Raw genomic sequence first — 23,570 nt, 5'->3', positions numbered from 1 at the left:
CGTCTTTATTCATCTATAGTGGCATCTACCTCTGGGCCAAGTAAATGCTCCTTGTCAAAAGGCATGTTCAAGACTGGCTATTGTATTTCTGGCTTAAATTCTGAACACTGCAACCAGGCATGTCTTTTTATGATAACGCTAATGTTGACACCACGTGCTGCTGTGTCAGCTGCATCAATAGTACATGTGATTGAGTTATTGGAGATGGCCTGTCCTTCTGCAACTATCTCCTGTCCTCTTCTTTGGTGTACCTGTGAGAGATATTGTAATAACTTTTCCATTTCGTCACAGTGGGCCCTGTCATACCTCGTCAGGAGTGCCTGAGAATTTGCAATTCTACAATGACTTGCAGCTTGAGCAGCCACTCTTTTGCCCGCTACGTCCAGTTTTTTGCTCTCCTTATCTGGAGAAGGAGCATCCCCTGTGGACTGAATATTAGCACGCTTTAGTACCGCACTTACCACTATAGAGTCTGGTGGTAGTTGTGTTTTTACAAAAGTTGGATCTGAGGGTGAAGCCTTATATTTCTAGTCTACCCTTGGTGTAATGATTCTTGCCCTAACAGGTTCTTTGAATAGGTCAGTGGCATGTCTGAGCATTCCTGGTAGCATGGGTAGAAATTGATACTATTTGATTGGGTCCATATGCATCTGCACATTATGATATGTGGCTGCCCTTGCAATAACTTGATTATATACAGTTGTATCCTTAGGGGAGAAGGCCTTGCTGGGTAAAGGTCAGGGTCATTAGGGAGAATGGGATCTGGATAGTATAGATCCCATGGATCCAGATATTGTGGAACATCACTTAAGACATCTCTATGAGGTGATGATGTTTGTGGAGAGAATTGTGGGTAAATAAAGGATGTAGGTGATTGTGTTGGTGGTGGAGACGAGGGAAGTACAGGGGAGTAAGGTAGCGAAGGCGGAGGTTGTTCTGGAGCCTTGTCTTTTTCTTTGGAGACTTTTTTTTAGGGCAGAGCAACAGTGTCCAATGTTTCTTGGAATGTAAACCTCCATTTGATTGCAATAAGAGGAGAAGCCATGATTCTTCCTGTTCCCTTCTGTATGTGAATTTTGCGCTGTCGAGCGCCCATAGGCTCTATACAAGAAGTCTCCACAGGGGAAACTGTAGATTCTTTGCTAACTTTTCTTTTCGGTTTCAAAATCTTCCGTACCGAATGCTTTTCTCGAGCCAAAAGTGTTGGCTCCGAAGTAGATGGTAATGTCTGTTTCTTCAGCGCTGAAGAGGTCGATTTGAATGGTCGACTCGATCCCGAAACAGACTGGGATGTGGTTACCTCTTTGATCAGTGCCGAAGACATTTTGGTCTTTATGGATTTTGGTGCCGAACACGAGGGTGGGACATCAAAATTTATTTTTTGGATCCTACATGGCCCGCGGTGGACCGTTGACCAATTTGGAAGTCTTGTAAGTGTCTTTGCATGGTGAGAAGGGTGCTGGTGTAGTCACGTACTGCGCCGCTGGAATGGACGGACGCTTGATGTCCGAATCTTGGTCCGACTCAGAGTCTTGAATTGAAAGGGCTGCTTGATGTCCGACTTCTTATTGTGCATGCTCTTCTCAGAATATGTCGGGGTGACGCAATTTCTAACTGACACGCGTCCCAGAGGGTCTTTTTGGATCGAAAAGATCTACAGGTGTCGCAGGTCTCCTCTTTGTGTTTCTGGGACTGACACAAATTACACACCAAGTTCCGCTCCGTGTATGGAAACTTGGGGTGACATTGAGGACAGAATCTAAACGGCATACTACGGTTGTTGAAGTTATCCTAAGAAGGGCGTTGAACGGACCCCAACGATGAAGATGGGATCGATCCGTAAAAATGTGCAATACGTGGTCGAAAAATATACTGTTGTCATAAAAAGATGGAAATTAAAGTTCAAAAGATACTGAACCGAGCTCCACCAGAGCGAGAGGAAACATGTCCGAACCCGACGGCGGAGAGAAAACAATCTAACAAAGGAGTTGATGCCCATGCACATTATCACCGAGAGGAGGAGTCACTCGATCTCGTGACTTGAAAAGATTCCTCGAAGAAAAACAACTTGAAACACTCTGAGCCCAACACTAGAAGGCAGACTTATGCAAAGCATGTGTATTTACAGCCACACATGCCATCTAACACACATTTATCTTACATTCGCAACCCATACAATATTTGACAGGAGTTCCTTTTTCCATGGCACAGCAGCCTCGAGAGTCAGGGGTGGCACCTCACCCACTGCTTCACCTCTCCATCCTTGCACTCCCAACATGAGGGGCTGTGTCTGTGTCTTCCTTAATTTGCCACACAGTAGCATCTAACACGTGACATCAGACAGAACTGCTAACACAAACAGCACAGCCTAGATACGCGTGTTGTTGGCTATAATAGTACTAAAACACTCATGAAAAAGAAATGCCACACACACATCCCTGTCTACAGAACATTGGTATATGTACTGACCAAGAAAATTTGTATTGGGAAAGCCGTTTGGTTTTGCTCCCTAGACACCAAAATCATACACCTATGGCTCAATTAACTGGACATAAACACAAATGCATTTACAAGGAGAATCCATCACCAGTTGGTGAAGAACACATCTGAACCTTTTTGTAAGCTCCGGACTGCTGAAAATGCTACGAGGCCACACCAAAGGGAGAACGAGCACTACACAAATGCAAATTACTTATTATTTAATACACACTACATAAATCAGTTAAGGTAGAACTCTCAACACCATATTTGGTGTAGAGCTAGCAATGAACTGCCCACCACTGGCCTAATCCGTGCCTTCTTCTGAAGGACCAATGACATGGTGTACCTCTCATGGTGTACGCGTTCATGAACAGTGGTGTGCATTGACTTTTCCTTAGGTTCTTGTACGCTGGGGGACTGCAGAGGTCACGCTCCTCCATGTCGCACACGAACAAGTCTTCGGGCTGAAAGGTAAGAGTAGTGTTAAGACTGGGTTACAGAAAGCGTGATGTGATGGGCGTTAGCAACGTGTGGCCGGGAACAATAATGTCGGCTCATTTTGGCCTCTATAGAGCATCATAGATTAAATACCCTTGTAAGATTCTTGTTCTCCAGAGTCATGGTCTCTGGACAATGATTTTGGTTGTGTTTCACAATGTTTAGAGCTAAGTTGATATGGGTGGTGGCTAGCATATGTAGTGATGGATTATACTGGATAGAGGTCGGATCACGGATCTGTAAAGAGCATTGTGTATGGAAGTGTTTACTGATGGACTTTGCAGTTTGTTTTCTCTCAGCTGGAGTGAATGGTTGTCAAATGCTAGCCTTAGGCTGGCTGCTCAGTTTAGATGCATATTTGCGGTCAATACGGTGTCAATCTGATGCAATCTTATGTATGTTTGAGTTTTTAACTGCAGATGTGAGCACTTCCAAATACATCACCAAAGAGTCACCACACTCTGTCAAACCAATTCTTTTATTTAAAGTTTTTCTCGCAGAGCATGTTCTAGCCAGCCAACATGTGCTTGGTCACTTGGAAATATCTTCATCAGGGCTTGTTCAAAAGAAATAATAAAGAGTAAGTGAACAACTTCATATGTCTGGAGTGTATTGGACACTCAATTGTTGGCGCTTCTTGTGTAGTTAAGATCGCTAAGACAGATGGCGCTCTGATAAACACAGACTCGAGGGTAGACACCATTCCAAACTCCCTAAGATAAGTTCCTCATCACTAAAGTGACTTAAAAACAACAATTGATTGTCCACTCCACTCTGACCATGTAGAGCAGCTTACTGTTTTATTATTTAGGTTGAAGAAGCCCTGATGAAGCCAATGGGATCTTTACAAATGACGAAACACTTATTCGTTGCTTAGAACAAGTTCTGCAAGGAAAACGTGGGAATAAGAGAAGAAATGGATTGACAGTTTTGTTGCACAGAGACAATTTGCATGCAACTGGTTGAACATTTTCCCGATTACGCCACAAGTAAAGCTGGCATTAATGTTATTCGCGAAGCCTTGTAGGACGTATAATTGCATTCACTTAGTTGGTAATACTATATACGCTAGCCACTGGCAGATTAAAAAAAATATGGAGGATGCCTCCTGTATTCACCAGATGTGAATGTTGAGTGGTGGTCCTGGCTTCCAATTCTCCAGGAAAGGGGTACTTGAACACAGCTGGAAAGAATGCAAATAAGGAAATTGGGAGACCTACATAACAGTTTGTTCTGTGACTTAGATACTATAAAAGACAGCACCCGAGACATGACAGCCCTCGATATCTTTCTGTATTAGAGAACTTGCAGTAAAGTCGAGGTGACATTAGCAGAATTCCTGACCCCAACTTAACGTTGGTGAGCAAAAGAAAAAAACTCCGCTCCTCGTCACTCCGTGGATTTTTGGGAACTCTGCGCTACATGCGGAGTAGGGAAAGCTCCAAGAACTCTGCCGGCGGAGCAGAATTCTTCACCCACCCCTAGTGAACACCCTAACTACACGCGGAATGCAACCAGAGCTTCCTCGCTGCTACCCACAAAGTGCACTTTGCTTTGTGCTCCTATGACCTCCTCTCCTCATTGGGGCTCATGGGTTTCTTGCATGCATTGTTGTGTTTCACAGCCATCGTCATTTCCTGTGCGACTCACTGCCTATCTGACGTAACTCTCAATTGTAGATGATAAATACACTTATAAATGTTTTTAAAAGAGATGGTTTGACGGACTACGGGGCCTCATGGTGATATTTTTGGGCGCGCTCACAGCTGTAGGTGAAATTTTGGGGTTTTATCATCCCCCGTTCGAGTGCCTGCCCCTCCCGTTCGCTCAGCACCCGATTAAGGGCTCCCGAGAGTTGCTGGACAATGTTGTACTTGGGATGGGAGTGAGCTAACACTACTCTGTCCAATACATTGTATGGTGCATATGCAGGTGTTGCATATTTAAGGTAACAAACTCCGGATATTTGCTATAGAGTGGCGGGAGCACATGGATGGGTTTATTGATGCTCTCGAGACCGTGCCTTGCTGGTGACTTCAGCTGGTGCGACTGACGAGTACAGCAGCAGGGACAGAGCATGACATCAGCCCGACACTGACTGCAATTGAACATATCTGAAGAAACTGGTCACATCCACCCATCCCACTTTCATTATCCCCAAACCCATGCATTCATCCTGCAACTATCCCTCCATCTCTAGGGTGACCAGATCTTGAGGAGCAAAAACCGGGACAGGTCAGACATAAAAGAGGGACTACTCTCTCCTTTATATCTGGCCTGTCCCGTTTTTTTTGCGTAGCTTTGTGAAAGTGTGCCTATACAGTTGTGTGTGTATATATATATATATATATATATATATATACATATATTCACACACACACACATACCCCACACACACATTTAAAAGTCTACAAATATAAAATTAGCTATGGCTTGACCGCCTACCCTGCACCCCCAACCTGCCCCCACCCACCTCTCTCTGCTCCCCACCCCCTCTCTCTGCTGTGAGCCGGCAAGCGACTGTGTTGCCTGACAGCAACCGATAAATTACTTTAATTATTTCATACCTTTTAGGCGTTTTTAACTTGTGCTTCCCTAGGTGATCTGACCTTTGTTCCAAAAATCGGGACATTTATTTAAAATTAAGAGAAGTGTCGGGACAGTCCTCTAAAAACCGGGACTGACCGGGGAAATCCGGGACGTCTGGTCACCCTATCCGTCTCTCACAAATTCATGCATCCATCATCTCCAACCCACTGATCCCATACCACCTATATCCCTCCTCCACCCATTTGTATCCACCCCAAAACCAAATCCGGCCGTATCCACCCATCCATCCATCTGCTTTTATCCGTCCACTCATCCATCCTTCGGAATCGACACAGACTGGGTCAGCACAGGGTAAACTGTTCCGCAGCAAACTGATTAGTGACGCGACTGTCACAGCAACAAGTGCTTACGAAATTTCTGTAAATTTGTAAAGCTTTTTGAACCATTTTGAATGATGCATAAACAATACAGGTCACATCTCTTTCAGTCCGTTTTCTCCAGTTTGCCTTGGAGCAGAACTCGTTCTTCTGGTACGGACCAGAGAATGTGTATTTGTTTCATTCCACGTGACCCTGATAACACAGGTGATGTGAAAGGATGGGCCCTGTTTTTTCGCACAAGTGAAACGTTTTAATGACGTGGGGGCCTGGGTTGCGAAATACCTTACAGATGAAATTTATACAGGAGAGTAGACAGCTCGAACTCTGAGTGCATGACTTCCTGTGCAGGTCTTGTGCGGTTCTACAGCGACACCTCCTGGAAAACGAGGCAACCTGCAGCAAAAGCCCTCCGCCTGAAAGGATCTGCTTTCAAGCAACTGGTGAATGCTTTATTTGACGTTTTGGCTTATATCGATTTCACGGGCCTGGCTTGTTCGCGCCTTATCGAACGCACAAAAGGTGTGCGCTTTAAAAAACAAAAAAAATGAAGGTGGAACATAAAGACTAATTGTGTGTGGGTCCACACACAATGACAATGAACCAATATACCTATATGCGCGGAGTATCTATGCATAACTGGAAGGTAATAGTGTGGTGGAAACATACACTAGGAAGTTGACTGGCGCCTTAGGGTTTCATAGCGCTATTTAACACACTTGCCTTCATGACAAAGGCAGCACACCCGGTCTTTTGACTTTGTCAGTTTTTATCAGAAATGATCTAAAACAGAAAAGTGTGTGCAGGCCACGGGTAAGTAAGTCCAAGATTACACATTTTTCTCAAGTCCTGAAATACTTTATTTAACCTTTTTAGTGCGGGCGTCCCTGGTGGCCTCCCTGGTGCGGGTCACGACCAGTGGGCGACACCAGGGAAGGGGTTAAAAATCCTCCGGTGCAATGCACCGGATGATTTTTTTTTTTTCCCCCGTCGGAGACGCAGAAGAACTTCCGCGTCTCCATCCCGCCCCCCTCCCGCCCCCTTATGACGTCAGCGCGCCGCGAGGCGTGCTGACGTCACAGTTTTTCCCCACCGGAGAAGAAGAGAAGCAGCTAAGCGTTCTCTTTTTCTCCGGTGGGGAAAAAAAAGGCCAAAACGGCCTCCCCAGATGCCAGGGAGGCATCGATGGAAAGGGGAGGCTCTCCCCTTTCCATCGATGCCTCCCTGGCACCGTTTCCTGGCCATGGATCGCAGCGCGGCTGTGATCCATGGCCAGGAAACACCCCTAGGCACCAGGGATCTTCTTTGGGGGGTCGGCCCCCTTGTAAAAGGGCCGACCCCCCCCCAGGGGCAATATTTTTTTATTCCCACTGTTTTGGGGGGCGATCGCTCCCCCACAATTTAAAAAAATATATAAAATCAAAAAAAAAAAAAAGAAAACAAAATGGCGGGGTCGGCCCTTAGAACACGGGCCGACCCCAGGGGCAAAAAAAAACGTGTAGTTTTGCCTGATGGGGGCGATCGCCCCCCCAGGGGAAAAAACAGGGGAAAAAAAACAAATTGTTGGTGGTCAGCCCTTAGGGTGACCATCAATGGGGCCATTTTTTTTTTTGCCAAGGGCAAGCACACATGTATAAAAAAAAAAAAGGTTTGTGACATGAGTGTCTTGTTTTCTCTCTCTCTCATATATATATGTGTATATATGTGTATATATATATATATATATATATATCTATATCTATATATATATATTTTTTTTATTTTTTATTTCAGGACAAGCAGTGCAGCGCACATGCGCTGCTTTTCTGACTTGCTGGTGTGTATCTGGGCTTCTAACAACGCCCACCTCACGCCCATCACTACCACTCGTTCGTGGGCTTGCCCTTCAAAAATCCTTTGATTACATTGGAAAATGGTTTACCTTTGTCCCTCCTTGGGGAGATTTTGTTACCGCCTTGGCCATCGCCCCTGGTACATGGCTAATTGCACTTTTGCTGTTACGTTTAACTGCAAGCGAACTTCTTTTCCTTTTGTGTATCTCTTCACATGATGCTCATGGTGGCCGTGGCGCTGTGAATCGGCTCTCTTATGTGAAAGAGTTTAACTTTCAATTATCAATTTATGTGGCAAGAAAAGTTGGGTTAGGAGTTTATAACGCTAATAGCTCTAACTCGAGCAGATGCGAGACCCATTGCATTGTAAATGCTTGTTTTTCTTTTGTGTGTTGTTTTATAATGGTGAACAATTTCACCGCACTCCACGAGGACCGTGATAAAGACTCCTTGGTGAGTTGAAACACGTTGGTGGTTATTGACTGCAATAAAATACACGTTTATTTGTACCTCGTGGAGTGCGGTGAAATTGTTTGGCATTACATAATTTCTAGATTGGTCTTCTCTGTCACTGGGCACCGGCAGTGGAGTGCGCCGCCCAGCAACCCTTCAACCACTTTGTTTCTAAACATATATATATGCAACACAAATTGGTTAAAAGATTGTTGCGCAGTGCACTCCACTGCCGGTGCTCAGTGATGGAGGAGAGCAACCTCGAAAATATTTTGTGAACAAGAATCTCACCACACTCCACGAGGTTCAAATTGACATATTTTATTGCAAGTATAAACAATGAAAGAAAAGAGGGACTCATGTACTGTGATCAAGACTCCTTGAGAGTCGAAACGCGTACGTGGCTGCTGCTTGCAATAAAAGATGCCAATTTGAACCTCGTGGAGTGGGGTGAGATTCTTGTTCACACAATATATACATATATATATATATGCATGCATGCATGTCTTTTCTGTAGTGGCAGTTGCCATAAAGTAGCTGAGTGGATTAGTAAAGACAAGCGTTACCTGCGCTTTAAAACAAATGTAATGCCAGGGGGACTATGGAGATATGAGTGGCACTTTTGCTGGGTAGTACTGAGGGAATTAGAAGAGGAGGTAATGGGAGGCAGAGCACCAAAAATGACTGTTGCACAGGGTGTGTGGTAAGGTGAAGTAATACATTCTTTTTTTGTTTTTTTCAGTGTTTTCAGAGAATCTGCAGAATTGGAGAAGAAGCGAAGGTAAGGTGACGACATTTCCTGTTGTACACAACAAACATACCCACAAGCAATTTTGTGACTATCTGCCTTCTACGTAGGCTAGTAATTTAGAGGGACAGTTTAGCCAGTTGCAGAGATGGCGTCTCGTTGGATGACTGCTGATCAAGCCCTAGCTCGGGTTATGGAGGACAGTTCTGATTTAGGCTCAGAGACTGAGACAGCAGACACTGAGACAGCATCTGAGGGAGAGGACAATGGGGCAGATTCTGGGAGTGATTTTTCAGTCGGCGGAGTCCAGTGAGTCTAAAGGAGACAATGACGACAGCCATGCTGTCCCTTCGCAAGCACATTCTGGGCAGCAGGACCCATTGGGTTAGCCGAACCCAGAGAGCACGTGTTTGCTGCCGCAAGCACAGAGAGAGTGCTCTCTTGGCAGCCCCCCTGTTTGGTTCAGCCACAAATTCCACCTTTTACTGGTGACGCTGGATGTAAAGTCGATACAGCTAACTTTTTGCCAGTCGACTACATCTATCTATTTTTGGATGTTGACTTTCTTCAGAAAGTTGTGCAGCAAACAAATTTGCGTGCAGACCAATTTCTGAGGGAGTGCGGAGGCACTCTAGGGCCCCGTTCTAGGGCACGCCAGTGGACTCCCACTTCGCTGGCGGAGTTGAAGATATTTTTGGGCCTTACGCTCAAAATGGGGTTAGTGCAGAAACCCACCTTGCAGTCCTACTGGACAACTCGCACGGTTTGGGTAACTCCCATCTTCGCACCATACATGAGCAGAGATCGTTTTTTGCTACTGCAGCGCATGCTGCATTTCAATGACAATTCTGCTGCATTGCCCCCGGACCATCCAGATCATGACAGGTTGTTCAAAATTCGGCCTGTCGTGGAACATTTGTCTGCCAGGTTTCCAGAGATCTATACTCCTGGAAAGAATATAGCAGTCGATGAGTCCTTGATCCTGTACAAAGGACGGCTGCTTTTCAGACAGTACATTGCGAGCAAAAGAGCTCGCTATGGCATAAAGCTGGACATGCTGTGTGAGAGCTCTACTGGCTATGTGTACAGATTGAGAGTTTATACAGGGAAGGATTCTACCCTAAACCCTGTAGGTTGCCCCTCCCGCGTTAGGGGTCACAGGTAAGATTGTATGGGAACTTGTCCAGCCACTTCTTCACAAAGGTTATAACCTTTATGTGGACAATTTCTATACAGGAGTAGAGCTGTTCAGTGAGCTCTACAAAGCTGGCACTGTGGCCTGCGGTACAGTTCGTTGTAACCGCAAAGGATTCCCGCGGGAGCTTGTTTGCAAGAAGCTCCAGAAATCACAGAGTACCGCATTGCGTTCTAACGAACTGCTCGCAGTCAAGTTCCTAGATAGGCGTGATGTATACGTGCTCACTACAATTCATGATGAGAGCACTTCTCCCATCACGGTTTGGGGTCAGATGGCCGAAGTCCACAAGCCCATCTGTATACTCGATTACAATAAGTACATGGGTGGAGTGGACAAGAACGACCAGGTTCTTCAACCATACAATGCGTGTCGTAAAACTCGCACTTGGTACAAGAAACTGTTTACCCACCTGATTCAGATAGCAACATATAATGCGTATGTTGTTTACCGTCAGACAACCACAGGAAGACTCATGACTTTCCTTGACTTCCAGTTGTCTGTAATTGAAAGCCTCACTGCTGTTACAGAAGAAGCAGCAGCCTCCACCTCATATGTTCTGGAGGATGTGGCAAGGCTGCAGGAGCGACACTTTGCTGATCGCATACCTAAAACACCCAAAAAGGATCGTCCATGTCGTCGCTGTAAAGTGTGCTCAAAGCATGGAAAGCGGCAGGAGAGTCGGTATTACTGTCCCCAGTGTCCATCACAACCAGGCCTTTGTATCCCTACTTGCTTTACGTTGTTTCATACTAAAGCAAAGTTCTGGGAAATCGACTGAGGTTGAGCTGCTGTTGGGTAATCCTTTCAGTGGCAGTGCATGGATACCGAACGTCCATGGGCCACTGCTTTGTTAGGCAAGGAGCCACAGAATTTTACTTCATCATGGACTTCCTTTTGGCGTGGTCGGTGTTCTGTTCAATTAACATGCATTATATTCCCCCCTACTGCATATACTAGTGGACAGAACATATGCCACATTGCCACGGAGTACCCTTTCTTCACCTGCATGTCTACCTTACTTTCAACGGTAGATATGCTCTCTCAGTTCGAGGAATCACTTTGTAGGGTATACTTGGAAACCCCCAACTTGCTTCCACAAACTAGTATAGGTTCACTTGGCTATTATACAGGATTAGCCAGGACTCTGATAAGAACAGAGACATGGATGGGTAAGGAAAGCTTATGGTAGGAGTGCCTTCACAGGGTTATTGCACAGGTAGAAGGCAGATAGTAAAGGTAGTACAGATGTACATCATCTACACCTATGGATTCAAACCCATTGGTGCCATCCCAGCACTGAAGGAGAATGACTTGTATAGGTCAGTGTTTGACCTGCTTTTCATGTTCATCCTCCATCAGAACTTAGTAGATGTTCAGTTTGCTGTATAAGTGCATTATAGTCACATCACTGCACATAATGTTGGCTGGGACATATGCTACGTTCTCATGGACCCCCCTATGTACCAAACACTACCCTTTTTCATAGTCTATGACCTTCTTTTTAGGGAACATCATGAGAAATCCCCAGCATGTCTCCCTTAGTTTCAAAGGTAGATATGCTCACTCAGTTCGAGGAAACGCTTTGTACGGCATACTCGGACACCCCCAACTTGCATCCACAAACTGGAAGGAGTTGGATTTAGCACAGAGAGTGCGTTAAAGGCGCATGAAAAACATGTCTTCCTGAGCCTCAGGTGGCTGTCACAGGAGTCATTAGTAAAGGTTTGTTACGCATGCATTTGGTAATGTTAAGGAAGAAGGAGGCAGTTAGCCTATGACCTTCTCTTTAGGTAACAGCATGAGAAATCACCAGCATGTCTCCCTTAGTTTCAAAGGTAGATATGCTCACTCAGTTCGAGGAATCGCTTTGTACGGCATACTCGGACACCCCCAACTTGCATCCACAAACTGGAAGGAGTTGGATTTAGCACAGAGAGTGCGTTAAAGGCGCATGTCTTCCTGAGCCTCAGGTGGCTGTCACAGGAGTCATTAGTAAAGGTTCATTACGCATGCATTTGGTAATGTTAAGGAAGAAGGAGGCAGTTACTTGACAGGTGGTAAAATGTAGTCAAACTTATTCCGTTCTGTGGCGTGTGAATGTGATGGGCCCTTGTCTGGCAGCGGTAAGTTAATGTGAGTGCAGTGATTGGTTGGATTGGGCCCGTGGCTGGCGATATGAAAGGGTTGTTTGTTGTGCGTGAATGGCGTGTGAATGGACCATAAAGAGGTTGGTGCCTGGACGCGGCTTTATGGCCCACCTTCAGAAGGCTTGGTTTCAATATTCAGATACTTTGATAAGTAATCATGCTTTGAAACCATAATTTCTGGAGGTGCTAAAACCAACCAGTGTGAGTGGTGGGTTAACTTTAACAAACTAGTACCAGGGGAGTCCAAGGGTGCAGGACTTGCGTGGCTCTCACCAGTTTTCCTTCACCCAGAATCCCCTTGAAATCACAAATGTGCTTAAAAAACACATTTTCCTTGCATTCCAATGAGCAGAAGTCCAGGGATCTGCAGGGATCCTCAAAATTCCTACCACCCAGTGTTTCCCCACTTGTCCTGATAAAAACACAACCCCGCTTGTGTGCCTGCGCCTAGTGCCTGCTTCAGGAATGAATCACTCCAGGGTTAACAGTAGACCTCAAGCAAGGACTACCATTGACCTTTGTGTGATCCATTCCTGTCGCAGGCGCTAGGCCTACCCACACAAGTGAGGTATCATTTTTATCGGGAGACTTGGGGGAACGCTGGGTGGAAGGACATTTGTGGCTCCACTCAGATTCCAGAACTTTCTGTCACCGAAATGTGAGGAAAACTTTTTTTTTTAGCCACTTTTTGAGGTTTGCAAAGGATTCTGGGTAACAGAACCTGGTCAGAGCCCCGCAAGTCACCCCATCTTGGATTCCCCTAGGTCTCTAGTTTTCAAAAATGCACAGGTTTGGTAGGTTTCCCTAGGTGCCGACTGAGCTAGAGGCCAAAATGTACAGGCAGGCACTTTGCAAAAAACAGCTGTGTTTTCTGTCAAAAAATGGGATGTGTCCACGTTGTGTTTTGGGGCATTTCCTGTCGCGGGCGCTAGGCCTACCCACACAAGTGAGGTATCATTTTTATCGGGAGACCTGGGGGAACATAGAATAGCAAAACAATTGTTATTGCCCCTTATCTTTCTCTGCATTTTTTCATTCCAAATATAAGAGAGTGTGTAAAAAAATGTCTATTTGAGAAATGCCCTGCAATTCACATGCTAGTATGGGAATTCAGAGATGTGCAAAAAACCACTGCTCCTCACAACCTTATCTTGAGCCAATTTTGGAAATGCAAAGGTTTTCTTGATACCTATTTTTCACTCTTCATATTTCAGCAAATGAATTGCTGGATACCCAGTATAGAATGAAAACCAACTGCAGGGTGCAGCTCATTTATTGGCTCTGGGTATCTAGGGTTCTTGATGAACCTACAAGCCCTTTATATCCCCGCAACCAGAAGAGTCCAGCAGACATAACGGAATATTGCTTTCAAAAATCTGACATCGCAGGACAAAATTACAGAGTAAAACAGAAAGAAAAATGGCTGTTGTTTTCAGCTCAATTTCAATATTCTTTTAGTTCAGCTGTTATTTTCTGTAGGAAAACCTTGTAGGATCTACACAAATGACCCCTTGCTGAATTCAGAATTTTGTCTAGTTTTCAGAAATGTTTAGCTGTCCGGGATCCAGCATTGGTTTCATACCCATTCCTGTCACTAACTGGAAGGAGGCTGAAAGCACCAAAAATAGTAAAAATGGGGTATGTCCCAGTAAAATGCAAAATTTGTGTTGAAAAATGTGGTTTTCTGATTCAAGTCTGCCCGTTCCTGAAAGGTGGGAAGATGGTGATTTCAGCACCAGAAACCCTTTGTTGGTGGCATTTTCAGGGAAAAAAGCACAAGCCTTCTTCGGCAGTCCTTTCTTCCCATTTTTTTGAAAAAAACGAAATTTTCACTGTATTTTGGCTAATTTCTTGGTCTCCTCCAGGGGAAACCACAAACTCTGGGTACCATTAGAATCCCTAGGATGTTGGTAAAAAAGGACGCAAATTTGGCGTGGATAGCTTATGTGCACAAAAAGTTATGAAGGCCTAAGCGCGAACTACCCCAAATAGCCAAAAAAGGGCTCAGCACTGGGGGGGGGGGGGGAAACAGCCCAGCAGCTAAGGGGTTAACGTTACCTTTTCTGTAATGACACACACGCTAAAAAGTAAATCTTGGACTGGAAGCCAGGCAAGAGTCATTACTGGTGGCTGAGATTAATTCGAGCCTTTCACTCATCAGTACGAGTACGTGTGAAGTGAGACGCCCTAAGCAGCTGGGGTGTTCCCAGACTTTGGTCCTCAGCGAACCCTGAAGCAGGACTGAAGGCTCAAAACCCAACATGACCGAAACCTGTCAGCGTCTGCCTGGATTCCCACTGAGATGAATGTGGTCTGGCAGTTGGAAGTGGACTGTCCCTTTTGGGGCAGGATATATGTTGGTTTCTCACTGTCTGTAGTGTCGGTGTCAAAGATGAGAATTATGGACCCGAATAATTACAGATAGCTGAGATTCATTTAACCATTCTGCGCACCCTTTCTGGGCTGTTTAAACCACTTCTGAACACCAACAGGACTCAGAACTAGAATGTAGATTCTGGTGTTCATGCATAACAGGGTGTAAATCAGACTTCCCTGCTAAGATCAAACGTATAATTAAACTGCTTGCAGCTCAAGTTCAGTAGAAGAATACTCAGGTTTTCTTAATATCGACTTCCACAAATATTGTGGCAAAAACACTGATTACCAGAAAATTGTGAAGATAAGTACATATAGGTAAATATAGGGCTAGTATACTTAACTCTACATGCACGTAACCTTAAATATATGCATTCAGAAAAAGGTACCTATGTGGAGGCTGCATCATAAGTCCATTTAGTCACTTGCATTATAATAGCATATTCCATGGGAATGCGTGGGTAGTGGGTTTTGTGTACACCCACAACCTTGTCAATATGCTGGAATCAGAAAACTATCAGTCAACCTAGTTTCATCTTGAAAATGTTTGGAGATTTAACTACTGTCAAGGGCAGGAGTAAATCTATTTCCGGGACTGGAGGGGATCCAAGAGAAGGGGTTTCTCCTGTGAGAAAAAAACACTATTTTCCATGGTAGAGAATAGAAAACGAAAAGTTAGCATGTATTTGCACTTGTTCAGAAATGTTGGACCCAGAAAATATACCGCAGTACAGTGGCTCATGCGAACATGGACTTCACGTGCAGCTTTTCCAGGAGTACTCTCGTAAACATTTCTGTAGTTTAAAAAACACTGCACATATACTCCCAATATAGGAAAAAACCTGTAGGAGTGAATCTTCAACTGGTCTTGAGAATCTGGCAAGTAGTCTCTAAACTTTTTGTCTTTGGATGGCCTGAAAATCTGGCATTAATTCAGCCCACTGGGGAGTGTATTTGAATGCATCAGGACTGTGGTGGTCGGGAGATTGCCTTGATCACGGTCGTTTCCCAGCAAAAGTTTTGTCCCATCTCAGGGTTTTTATCAGTGGTTACAGGAACACTCTGAAATGTAAGTAACTCTGCCCTCCATGTCTATCCTGGCGCGGGTGACTACAGATGAATGCGATAAAGGTTAAAGGTCAAGAAGGCTCAGCATATTAAACTCTTACTGCTGTCGTCTGGTGTAGCCTCGAGGCCAACTCTGCCGTTCATCCTTCCAAAGGCTATTCAAGAAGTACCATTAATTTGGGGAGTAAAAATACCTTATGTTTACAGGGCTTTGAAATGGCAAAACGATGGTAGTAAAATTGTATGTAAACAGTTTTTTGTTATTTATGTTCCATGGTATGTTTGGTCAGGAGAGAATGTGTTCACCAATCATTATATAGTTAAGTTCCCCAGTAACTTTAACGGTCAAAGACATTCTTTTGAAAATGCGGATTGTAGTGATTTCTATTGTATTTCCCTGAAAAGCTGCTGGTGGTATGTGGAGGACAAAAATATCGACATTCCAAGATATCGAGGTAAAATATCGACTTCCCAGAACATCATGGATGAAGGTAAGTATATATCAATCAATCCGTACTGGTAGAGCGCGGCTTATCACCCGCGAGGGTATCCAGGCGCTGGATTGCTGGGGTTTGTCGAAACGCCAGGTCTTACTATAATTAACTCCAGTTATATCTACCTTGATGAGTGACGTGTGTGTAAACCTGAGTACAGATCCGCATAGTGCCATTAACTCGAGCCACAAGGCTTCTGACCTGGTCCACACCCTTGAAACTGACAACAGATCCACCCTCCACATTGCACATTGGAGGACCTGCTTCTTCGCTTGGGTGTCCCACTGGCCTGTGACTTTTCATCTGAGTTTTTCATGTCCCTCTACTTATAGTCATCTCACAGCAAACACTTAGAAACAGCTGCAAAGGTGTATTTAGAACGTTATCAACTACACACATTCACACAACAGAAAGCCTGATCACACTTGTGGCACAAAGTTTTCTGGCTATGTGTGTGTAGTTCGTGTGATAGAGCGAGGGTGGCACAGGTATATAGGACAGGGACAAAGTCGTAAAGTATTTGAACGCTGGGACAGAGGACCACTGGTTGCCCGCCTCCTTTGACATGCACTCACCTCCATTCTTTCCTTCTGAACCCCAGAGGGGGCGATATAGATTTCATCCCTGGAAGAAACAAATGAAGATGTTTAGAAGAGGAAAAGCAGGGGAAACAGAAAACCAAATATTCCGCTTGTTCTGTGTCAGTCTGAACACACAAGCCCCTGCTGAGACTCTTGCAGTAATAAGGTCTGATACAACATGAGTATGTGGAAGGGGTCAGTTGAAGTGCTATCCTCTAAGAGACCATCAGGGGCATTATAGGACCATGTCATCACCAATGCTGGTACTTGAGGGACCGCTGTCCACACCCTTCACTCCCAAAGCAGGTAGGATAACCTCACACGGAAATTGAGCGACCCTCTGAACCAAGGGGACAGGGTCATTTAACACGAACAGCAGAAATCAAGCGCCCCAGGTTGTGTGAGTGAGGTGGGTACCTTTCAGCCCATGGAGGTAGGGTAACTTCACACCTTTCACCCCCAATGAAGACAGGATCTCTTCGGACACTCAGGCCAGGGCAAATATCCAAGGTGCACATTTTAAGTGAACACCCATCTTACAGTTGTGACCTGACTGGGGCCATCAGGGACAGCGTAAACCTGGACGCAGCAGCTTACCGCCTAAATGAAGATTAGCCAATGGGGTTCTGTAGTCCGCAGCGGACCGCGGTAAGGCCAGAAACAGTGAATGTTATTTTCAGGGAGCAAGCAGTGGACTCGCAATAGTAGTGTCCTGTGCTCCACTCACACAACACAGTGTTGTATTGCATTAGCCGGCAGTGGGCCCTATGGAGCTAATGCAATATCAGGTATAGCAGCAGGGGCGGTACAAACAATCCTGCTCAATCAGCACATGGGATCACCCTGCTGCCTCTATGTTCTACTACAGGTGAGGTCCTCTACTTATCAGATGAGGTGGGAAGGATAGCAGGGACTGGCCAAACAAATATGGAAAAAAAGTCACACTATCGTAACTAGAAAACTCTGTGGAAAAACCAAGGGCCAGATGTAGCAAACGTTTAGCGAGTCGAAACGCGTATCCCAATGCAGAAATGCATTTTGCGAGTCGTTACCGACTCGCAAAATGCATTTCAGACTCGCAAATAGGAAGGGGTGTTCCCTTCCTATTTGCGACTCGCAATGGTATGCAATACCATTTGCGACCGCATATGCGGTCGCAAATGGCATCGCAGTTACCATCCACTTCAAGTGGATGGTAACCCAATCGCAAATTGGAAGGTGTCCCCATGGGACCCCTTCCAGTTTGTGACTGGACCCCAAAATATTTTTTCAGGGCAGGGAGTGGTCCAAGGGACCACTCCCTGCCCTGAAAAAAAACCGAAACTAAAGGTTTCGGTTTTTTAGAAGTGCAGCTCGTTTTCCTGTTAGGAAAACGGGCTACACTTCAAAAAAAAAAACTGCTTTATTTAAAAGCAGGTCGCTAACATGGAGGTCTGCTGACGTCAGCAGGCCTCCATGTTTGCGAGTGCCTATACTCGCAATGGGGCCGCAATTTGCGACCCACCTCATGAATATTCATGAGGTGGGTCATTGCGACCCCATTGCGAGTCGCAGTCGGTGTCTGAGACACCGTACTGCATAGCAATTTGCGACTTGCGAGTCGCAGGGACTCGCAATTTGCAAGTCGCAAATTGCCGACTTGCTACATCTGGCCCCAAGAGAGGAGACTAGGGGTGGGCGGTGAACTCCGCTCTGCTCGCAGAGTTTTTCCCACTCCGCTTAGAGCGCAGAGTTTTTTCTCGTTCGTGCTCGCCAACATTAAGTTAGCGAGCGAAGCGAGGACATTTTTTACTCCAGACCACCTCCCAGCGAGATGTCTCAATGCGGGCAGTCGCAGACAGTCGCTACCACTCGCACTTAGGAACCTTCTATTCGCATTGAGGCAGCTGTCGCTTGAGCAGAAAATCTACACGAGCGACAGAAAAAAGGCAGCGCCCTCTTGCTCTGCACATGGTGCCGTTTGTGCTGATGTTTCAGTGTGGGACAAACACCCGGCGCTAAAAATCACCGTGAATGGCGCAACCTAATGCACTCTGCGCTTGCGGAACTCCACGTAGAGCAATGGAGTTTTTTTTCCATGAACTCCGCCCAGGCCTAGAGGAGACGTGGTGACCTACACTATCAAGGGGAGACCAATTAACAGCCACTCTGTCTGGGGCCGGCGTTAAAAAGACCCACACACAACCAGTTAGAGAGGGTAACAGGCGGAAGTGAACACTCTTGCTCCGGAGAGAGTCATCATACCTGGAGGAAATCAGTTATTGCTGCTGGACCAGGAGGAAAGGGGCGAAGCAGAACTACCCTCCCGGGAGGGAGAGATGCAAGGAAGGTAAATGCCTGAACTACAGGGAAAGCAGGGTTTAGGGCTGGAAGCAGTGGTCACATCTGCACTCGCGTCTATGCACCTTGGAATAGCTATGCGCCTTTCCTACCCTTGGATCCAGCCACTCTCTAGAGGGAGGCACACATTTAAGGGGGGTCAACGTGAACCCCTACTGGCACCATTTTGATGCAGCTGACGGGTCTTCTTAGAGCCATCAAACACAGCTGCTGAATCTGTTGTTCTGACATCTGTAGAATTATTAATTTATCTCATCAACACATATTTCACGATGTGCTGCATACTTGTCCTATTTAAATAAAATACATTGTTTCTAACACAAATGGATCAAATGGTCCAAAAACTGTGCAAAGTGCAAGAAGACACCAATAGCAAGCAAAAGTTCCCAGCTGATGAGTATCATATCTAAGGTTTACAGAGGTAAGAATGTTGCCCGGGTGGTGTTAATATACCCAACCGATGAACTGTAGAATCAACCTGTCTGCAGCAGACAACAAATCTCATGTTTATGCATATACATCACATTCACTGTTTTCAAAGCGTCAATTATTTCAAGATGCCACCCAGGCTAAATATATTTTTGCATCTCGTTCTGACTTGTCTTGAATCATCAGGGGTTGAATAATGAGATCTTGTCATTAAATAAATGAAATATGCACAACTGTTCTCAATGACTTTCCTAAAGGAAAGGCACCATGTATCTGTGTAACATGCATGTCACAGGTTCCAAGGCCAATAGGTTGGCTTAAATTGTTAATACAGAGGTGCCTGCAACCTTAAAGTTACAAGCTTTGATCAATTCCAGAATTATTATAATTATTTGTGTAGGAGCATGGGGTGGAAATCAGATGTTCTCACAGAAAGGGGTGACCTCTCTAGACTACTCAATAGTCATCATAGGAACATGATTGACGAAGACTGATTATTCGAGATGCAGGATTTAACATCTGAAGCACCTGGAAATAAGGGGTGTGCGAAATTCGTATATTTTGCTTTTGCATACTTATGCACAATTTTGGCACAATTATGTGAAATTACGTTTAATTATGTGAAATGCAAATCTATAATTTGCTATATTTTAACACAAACTATATTGTTCTGTCAATTTTGTGTTGTAAGGATGCATTTCACTTTAAAAAATACTGTAAAAAACAAAGGCAACATGAACAACAGCTCCTTGCATTCTGTTGGTCCGGTCCGTTCGCAGTACATTTTTAACATGCATGATGCGCAATTATGCGAAGCAGCATAATGGCGTACTTTCACAAATTTCATGTAAAACACAAACTGTTGTGGTGTAATTTTAAATTTCATCTGGGCCTCCTGGAAATTCGCCTAAGCCTTTAGCTAACCCAGCAGTCATTGCTACTGAACAAATGGCATTTGATGGTGAGGGCCAGACCAAAGGCATACACGGAGCACAGTTCTTTGGGGACATAGCAAATAACATCCAGGAATTCTATTCTTGCAGACTTCTATAGCGCAGGGCTACCCAAAGGTCTCCCAGCGGTGTTACAGACACTGAAGATGGTACTGGCAGGAGGAATCAGGTGCTAAAAAACCAGGTCTTGAAAGCCTTGGGGAAAGGAAGCTCATGTCCCGGAAGACGCAGGTCCAAGGGTAGGGTATACCAAAGCCTGGGGGCCAGAAAAGTAGTCAACCACACCCCTACACCCCCAGCAGGACCTCTGAATCCTGGGGACCTTCAGCTGATGAGCTGATGAGGAGCGAAGGACTCTCCCCAGGTGGAATGGGCAGTCTAAGGGTCTTCGCAGAAGGGGACCCTTGTTATGGATTGCCCTATTTATAATACAAAGGGACTTGAATGCACTCAGTGTTTCACCGGAAGTCAGTGTAAGTCCCTCAGAGCCTTGGAGGCCGATGGATGTTAAGGAACATTCATCAGGAGGCGAGCAGCCGCATTCTGCACGATCTGCAACCTCCTAATGACATAGCGAGATCAGCCTAAGAACAGGGCATTCCCATAGTCAAGAGGGGCGAAGACAAGGGCCTGAGTGACCGTTCTTCTAGTGATGAAGGGATGGAGATGGAAGACCTTCAGTAAGTTTCAGAATGCCATAGCAACCAGCAGTGATTTTTTTCGCTTGAGAGTCCATAGTGAGGCCGAAATCAAGCCAGGACCCGAGACTCTTTGTAGGATTTTTAGGGGTGGGTACGAGGCTGAGACTGCCTGAAAAGGAGCTCAAGGCTGGGTTACTGAGATTGTTGCCCAAAAAAATAACCTTAGTTTTGTCTTCACTGAGTTTCAGTTTACAACCCGCCATCCAGCTGACAACATCACGGAGACCGGAAGTCAGAGTTGTGCAGCTAGAATTACATTCCGGGAAGCCTGCGTGACCATCTGGGTGTCCTCGGCATTGATAGCCCAAGGGCTTGGACGATGCCCGCCAGGGGGTGTAGACAGAGGTTGAATAAGGTGGGACTCAAGCAGGAACCCTGGGACACTCCACAGTAGGACGAAAGGATTGCTGAGCAGAAGGGCTGATCCTGGACCTGGAAGGATCGGTTTCTACAGAAAGTACAAAAGCCAGTCCAGGGCTCTGCCCCCGCTACCATATAACCATATAACTATATATCAAATAACACCCAGGAATGGCTGACAACAACAAATGCATAAAAAGTATCAATAAAACACAACTACAGTCTATAGAGAAATGGTGTACAAGGAGTCGATACATGCAAATACAACTGTTGTAACCAGTTCATTGGCTAGAATCATTGATATTCAGTGTGAAGAGGCATAATTAAAAAGCTGTGTGTGCATATGTACTCACCCCAGTGTGTAAGAGAATGTTAGCTGTCAATGCTCTCTAATTATTTTAGAAAATGTACTGCCAGCTGTTACAGAACTCAAAGCAAAACTGTTTTTCTAAAAATAGTTAATAAACGCAGGAGAGGAGCTGACGACAAACTGAGAGCCAATGAAAAATGGAACCTGACCATTCTACCAGTATACTTATTTGGGGGCATTCAGTGAGGGGTGAACAAAAACTGTACACATTTTGAGAGTGTATTTTTTTTAAATACTCCTAGAATTAAGCAACAAATAACCATTCATCAAGCCAGGAAATTTAGCTTTTTATAGCCAAAGCTCTGACCCCAAGCCACTGATCGATACCCCAGTGACACACAACCACTATGCCTTCAGGTCCTGCAATATTTATTGCAGTGCTCTCACCGATTTACAGAGGTTCGGGCCGACAGTCTGTAACACTTCGTGCCAAATTGCATTTGCTTCTGCTTTTTTGTTTATGCTGCAGTGACATCTAGCGGAAAACAGGGCAAATTGCAGCAAAAGAAAGTCTGAATGGTGATCAATCCATTTTAAGGAGAACCCTTTTAGGGCGGTGCAACCGGTGCTGCCGCATTGGGCGCTGACCTGGAGGGGGGCACTGACCTCGGGGGTCGCTGTGTTGAGCAATAATTTACGAATTAAAACCACCTGCTGCAGAGTTCCTTGTGCGTCCAGCTTTCAGGCATCAACAAAAATGTCAAGATAACTCTTGTGATTAATTTTCCTGTTACAGAGATGACGTTTTGTCAAGTGGCAGTTTTGACTCCCCAAAAGTAGCACAGAGGGTTACAGTGCCTGCTGCAGAGAAAAGATCCGTATTTTATGTGGATAGCGGAGTGGATTAGTAAAGCCAGCCTTCACCAGCATTTTCAAACAAATGAAATTTATGTGAGAGAGGGGCTAAGGGGAGATGAGGTGCACTTTTGCCGGGTGGTAGTGAGGGAAACAGAGCAGGAAGTAATGTCGGGGTGTGACAAAAAAGATTGTAGCACCAGGCGTCACCAGTGCTAAAGCGGGCCCTGCTTCCAGACGGCGCAGCTGTTTGGTTGCAAAAGACTTACTGGGGAAATATTGATAGGTGACCTGGAAAGCAACTCCAGCCATTGAATTTGTTTTTTGTTTTTTTAGTTTTGCCACTCTTATTATCTTTCCTCTCCAAAGTTTTTTGTTTTTTTAGCTGCCATCTAGACTTAAGACCTTATTTAGATATTGGCAGAGGGCTTACTCCGTCACAACGATGACGGATATCCCATCCGCCAAAATCTAAATCCCATTATTTTCAATGGGATTTAGATGCCATTATATTCAATGGGATTTAGAGTTCGGCGGACGGGATATCCTTCACCATTGTCACGGAGTAATCCCTCCGTCAATATCTAAATTAGGCCCTCAGTCCCTTCTGTGAAGCAGATCCTGTTTACCATATCTCAGACTCTTTTTCATCCCACATGTGTCTGGTTTTCGGGAAGTATTTGTTTTTCTTAAAACACTCTGTGAGAGTGCATTTCCTCAGTTCTCTGTCTTTTCCCACATCCTGCAGCATATTTCATAATCATTCCATACAAGTGTACGTGTTTTTATCATTCAGCTTATTTACTGACTTCTCTCAGC

The 23,570-nt window shown here is 45.1% G+C and overlaps 1 protein-coding gene across 4 annotated transcripts in view; it reads right to left on the bottom strand.

Annotated features, from left to right (window-relative positions):
• Positions 1 to 23,570, bottom strand: part of APIP (APAF1 interacting protein) — a 159,721-nt gene that overhangs the window by 46,291 nt on the left and 89,860 nt on the right. For all 4 annotated transcript variants that reach the window (XM_069221844.1, XM_069221840.1, XM_069221842.1 and 1 more), the window contains 2 exons: positions 16,798 to 16,846; positions 2,828 to 2,945 (listed from right to left, as the gene is read on the bottom strand). In XM_069221844.1, coding sequence (XP_069077945.1) covers positions 2,828 to 2,945; positions 16,798 to 16,846 — 167 coding nt within the window. The remainder of the gene's footprint in view (positions 1 to 2,827; positions 2,946 to 16,797; positions 16,847 to 23,570) is intronic.

Source organism: Pleurodeles waltl, chromosome 3_1 (assembly GCF_031143425.1).
Source record: "Pleurodeles waltl isolate 20211129_DDA chromosome 3_1, aPleWal1.hap1.20221129, whole genome shotgun sequence".
NCBI classification, from domain to species: domain Eukaryota; kingdom Metazoa; phylum Chordata; class Amphibia; order Caudata; family Salamandridae; genus Pleurodeles; species Pleurodeles waltl.
This window is presented reverse-complemented; position numbering and strand designations above follow the sequence as displayed.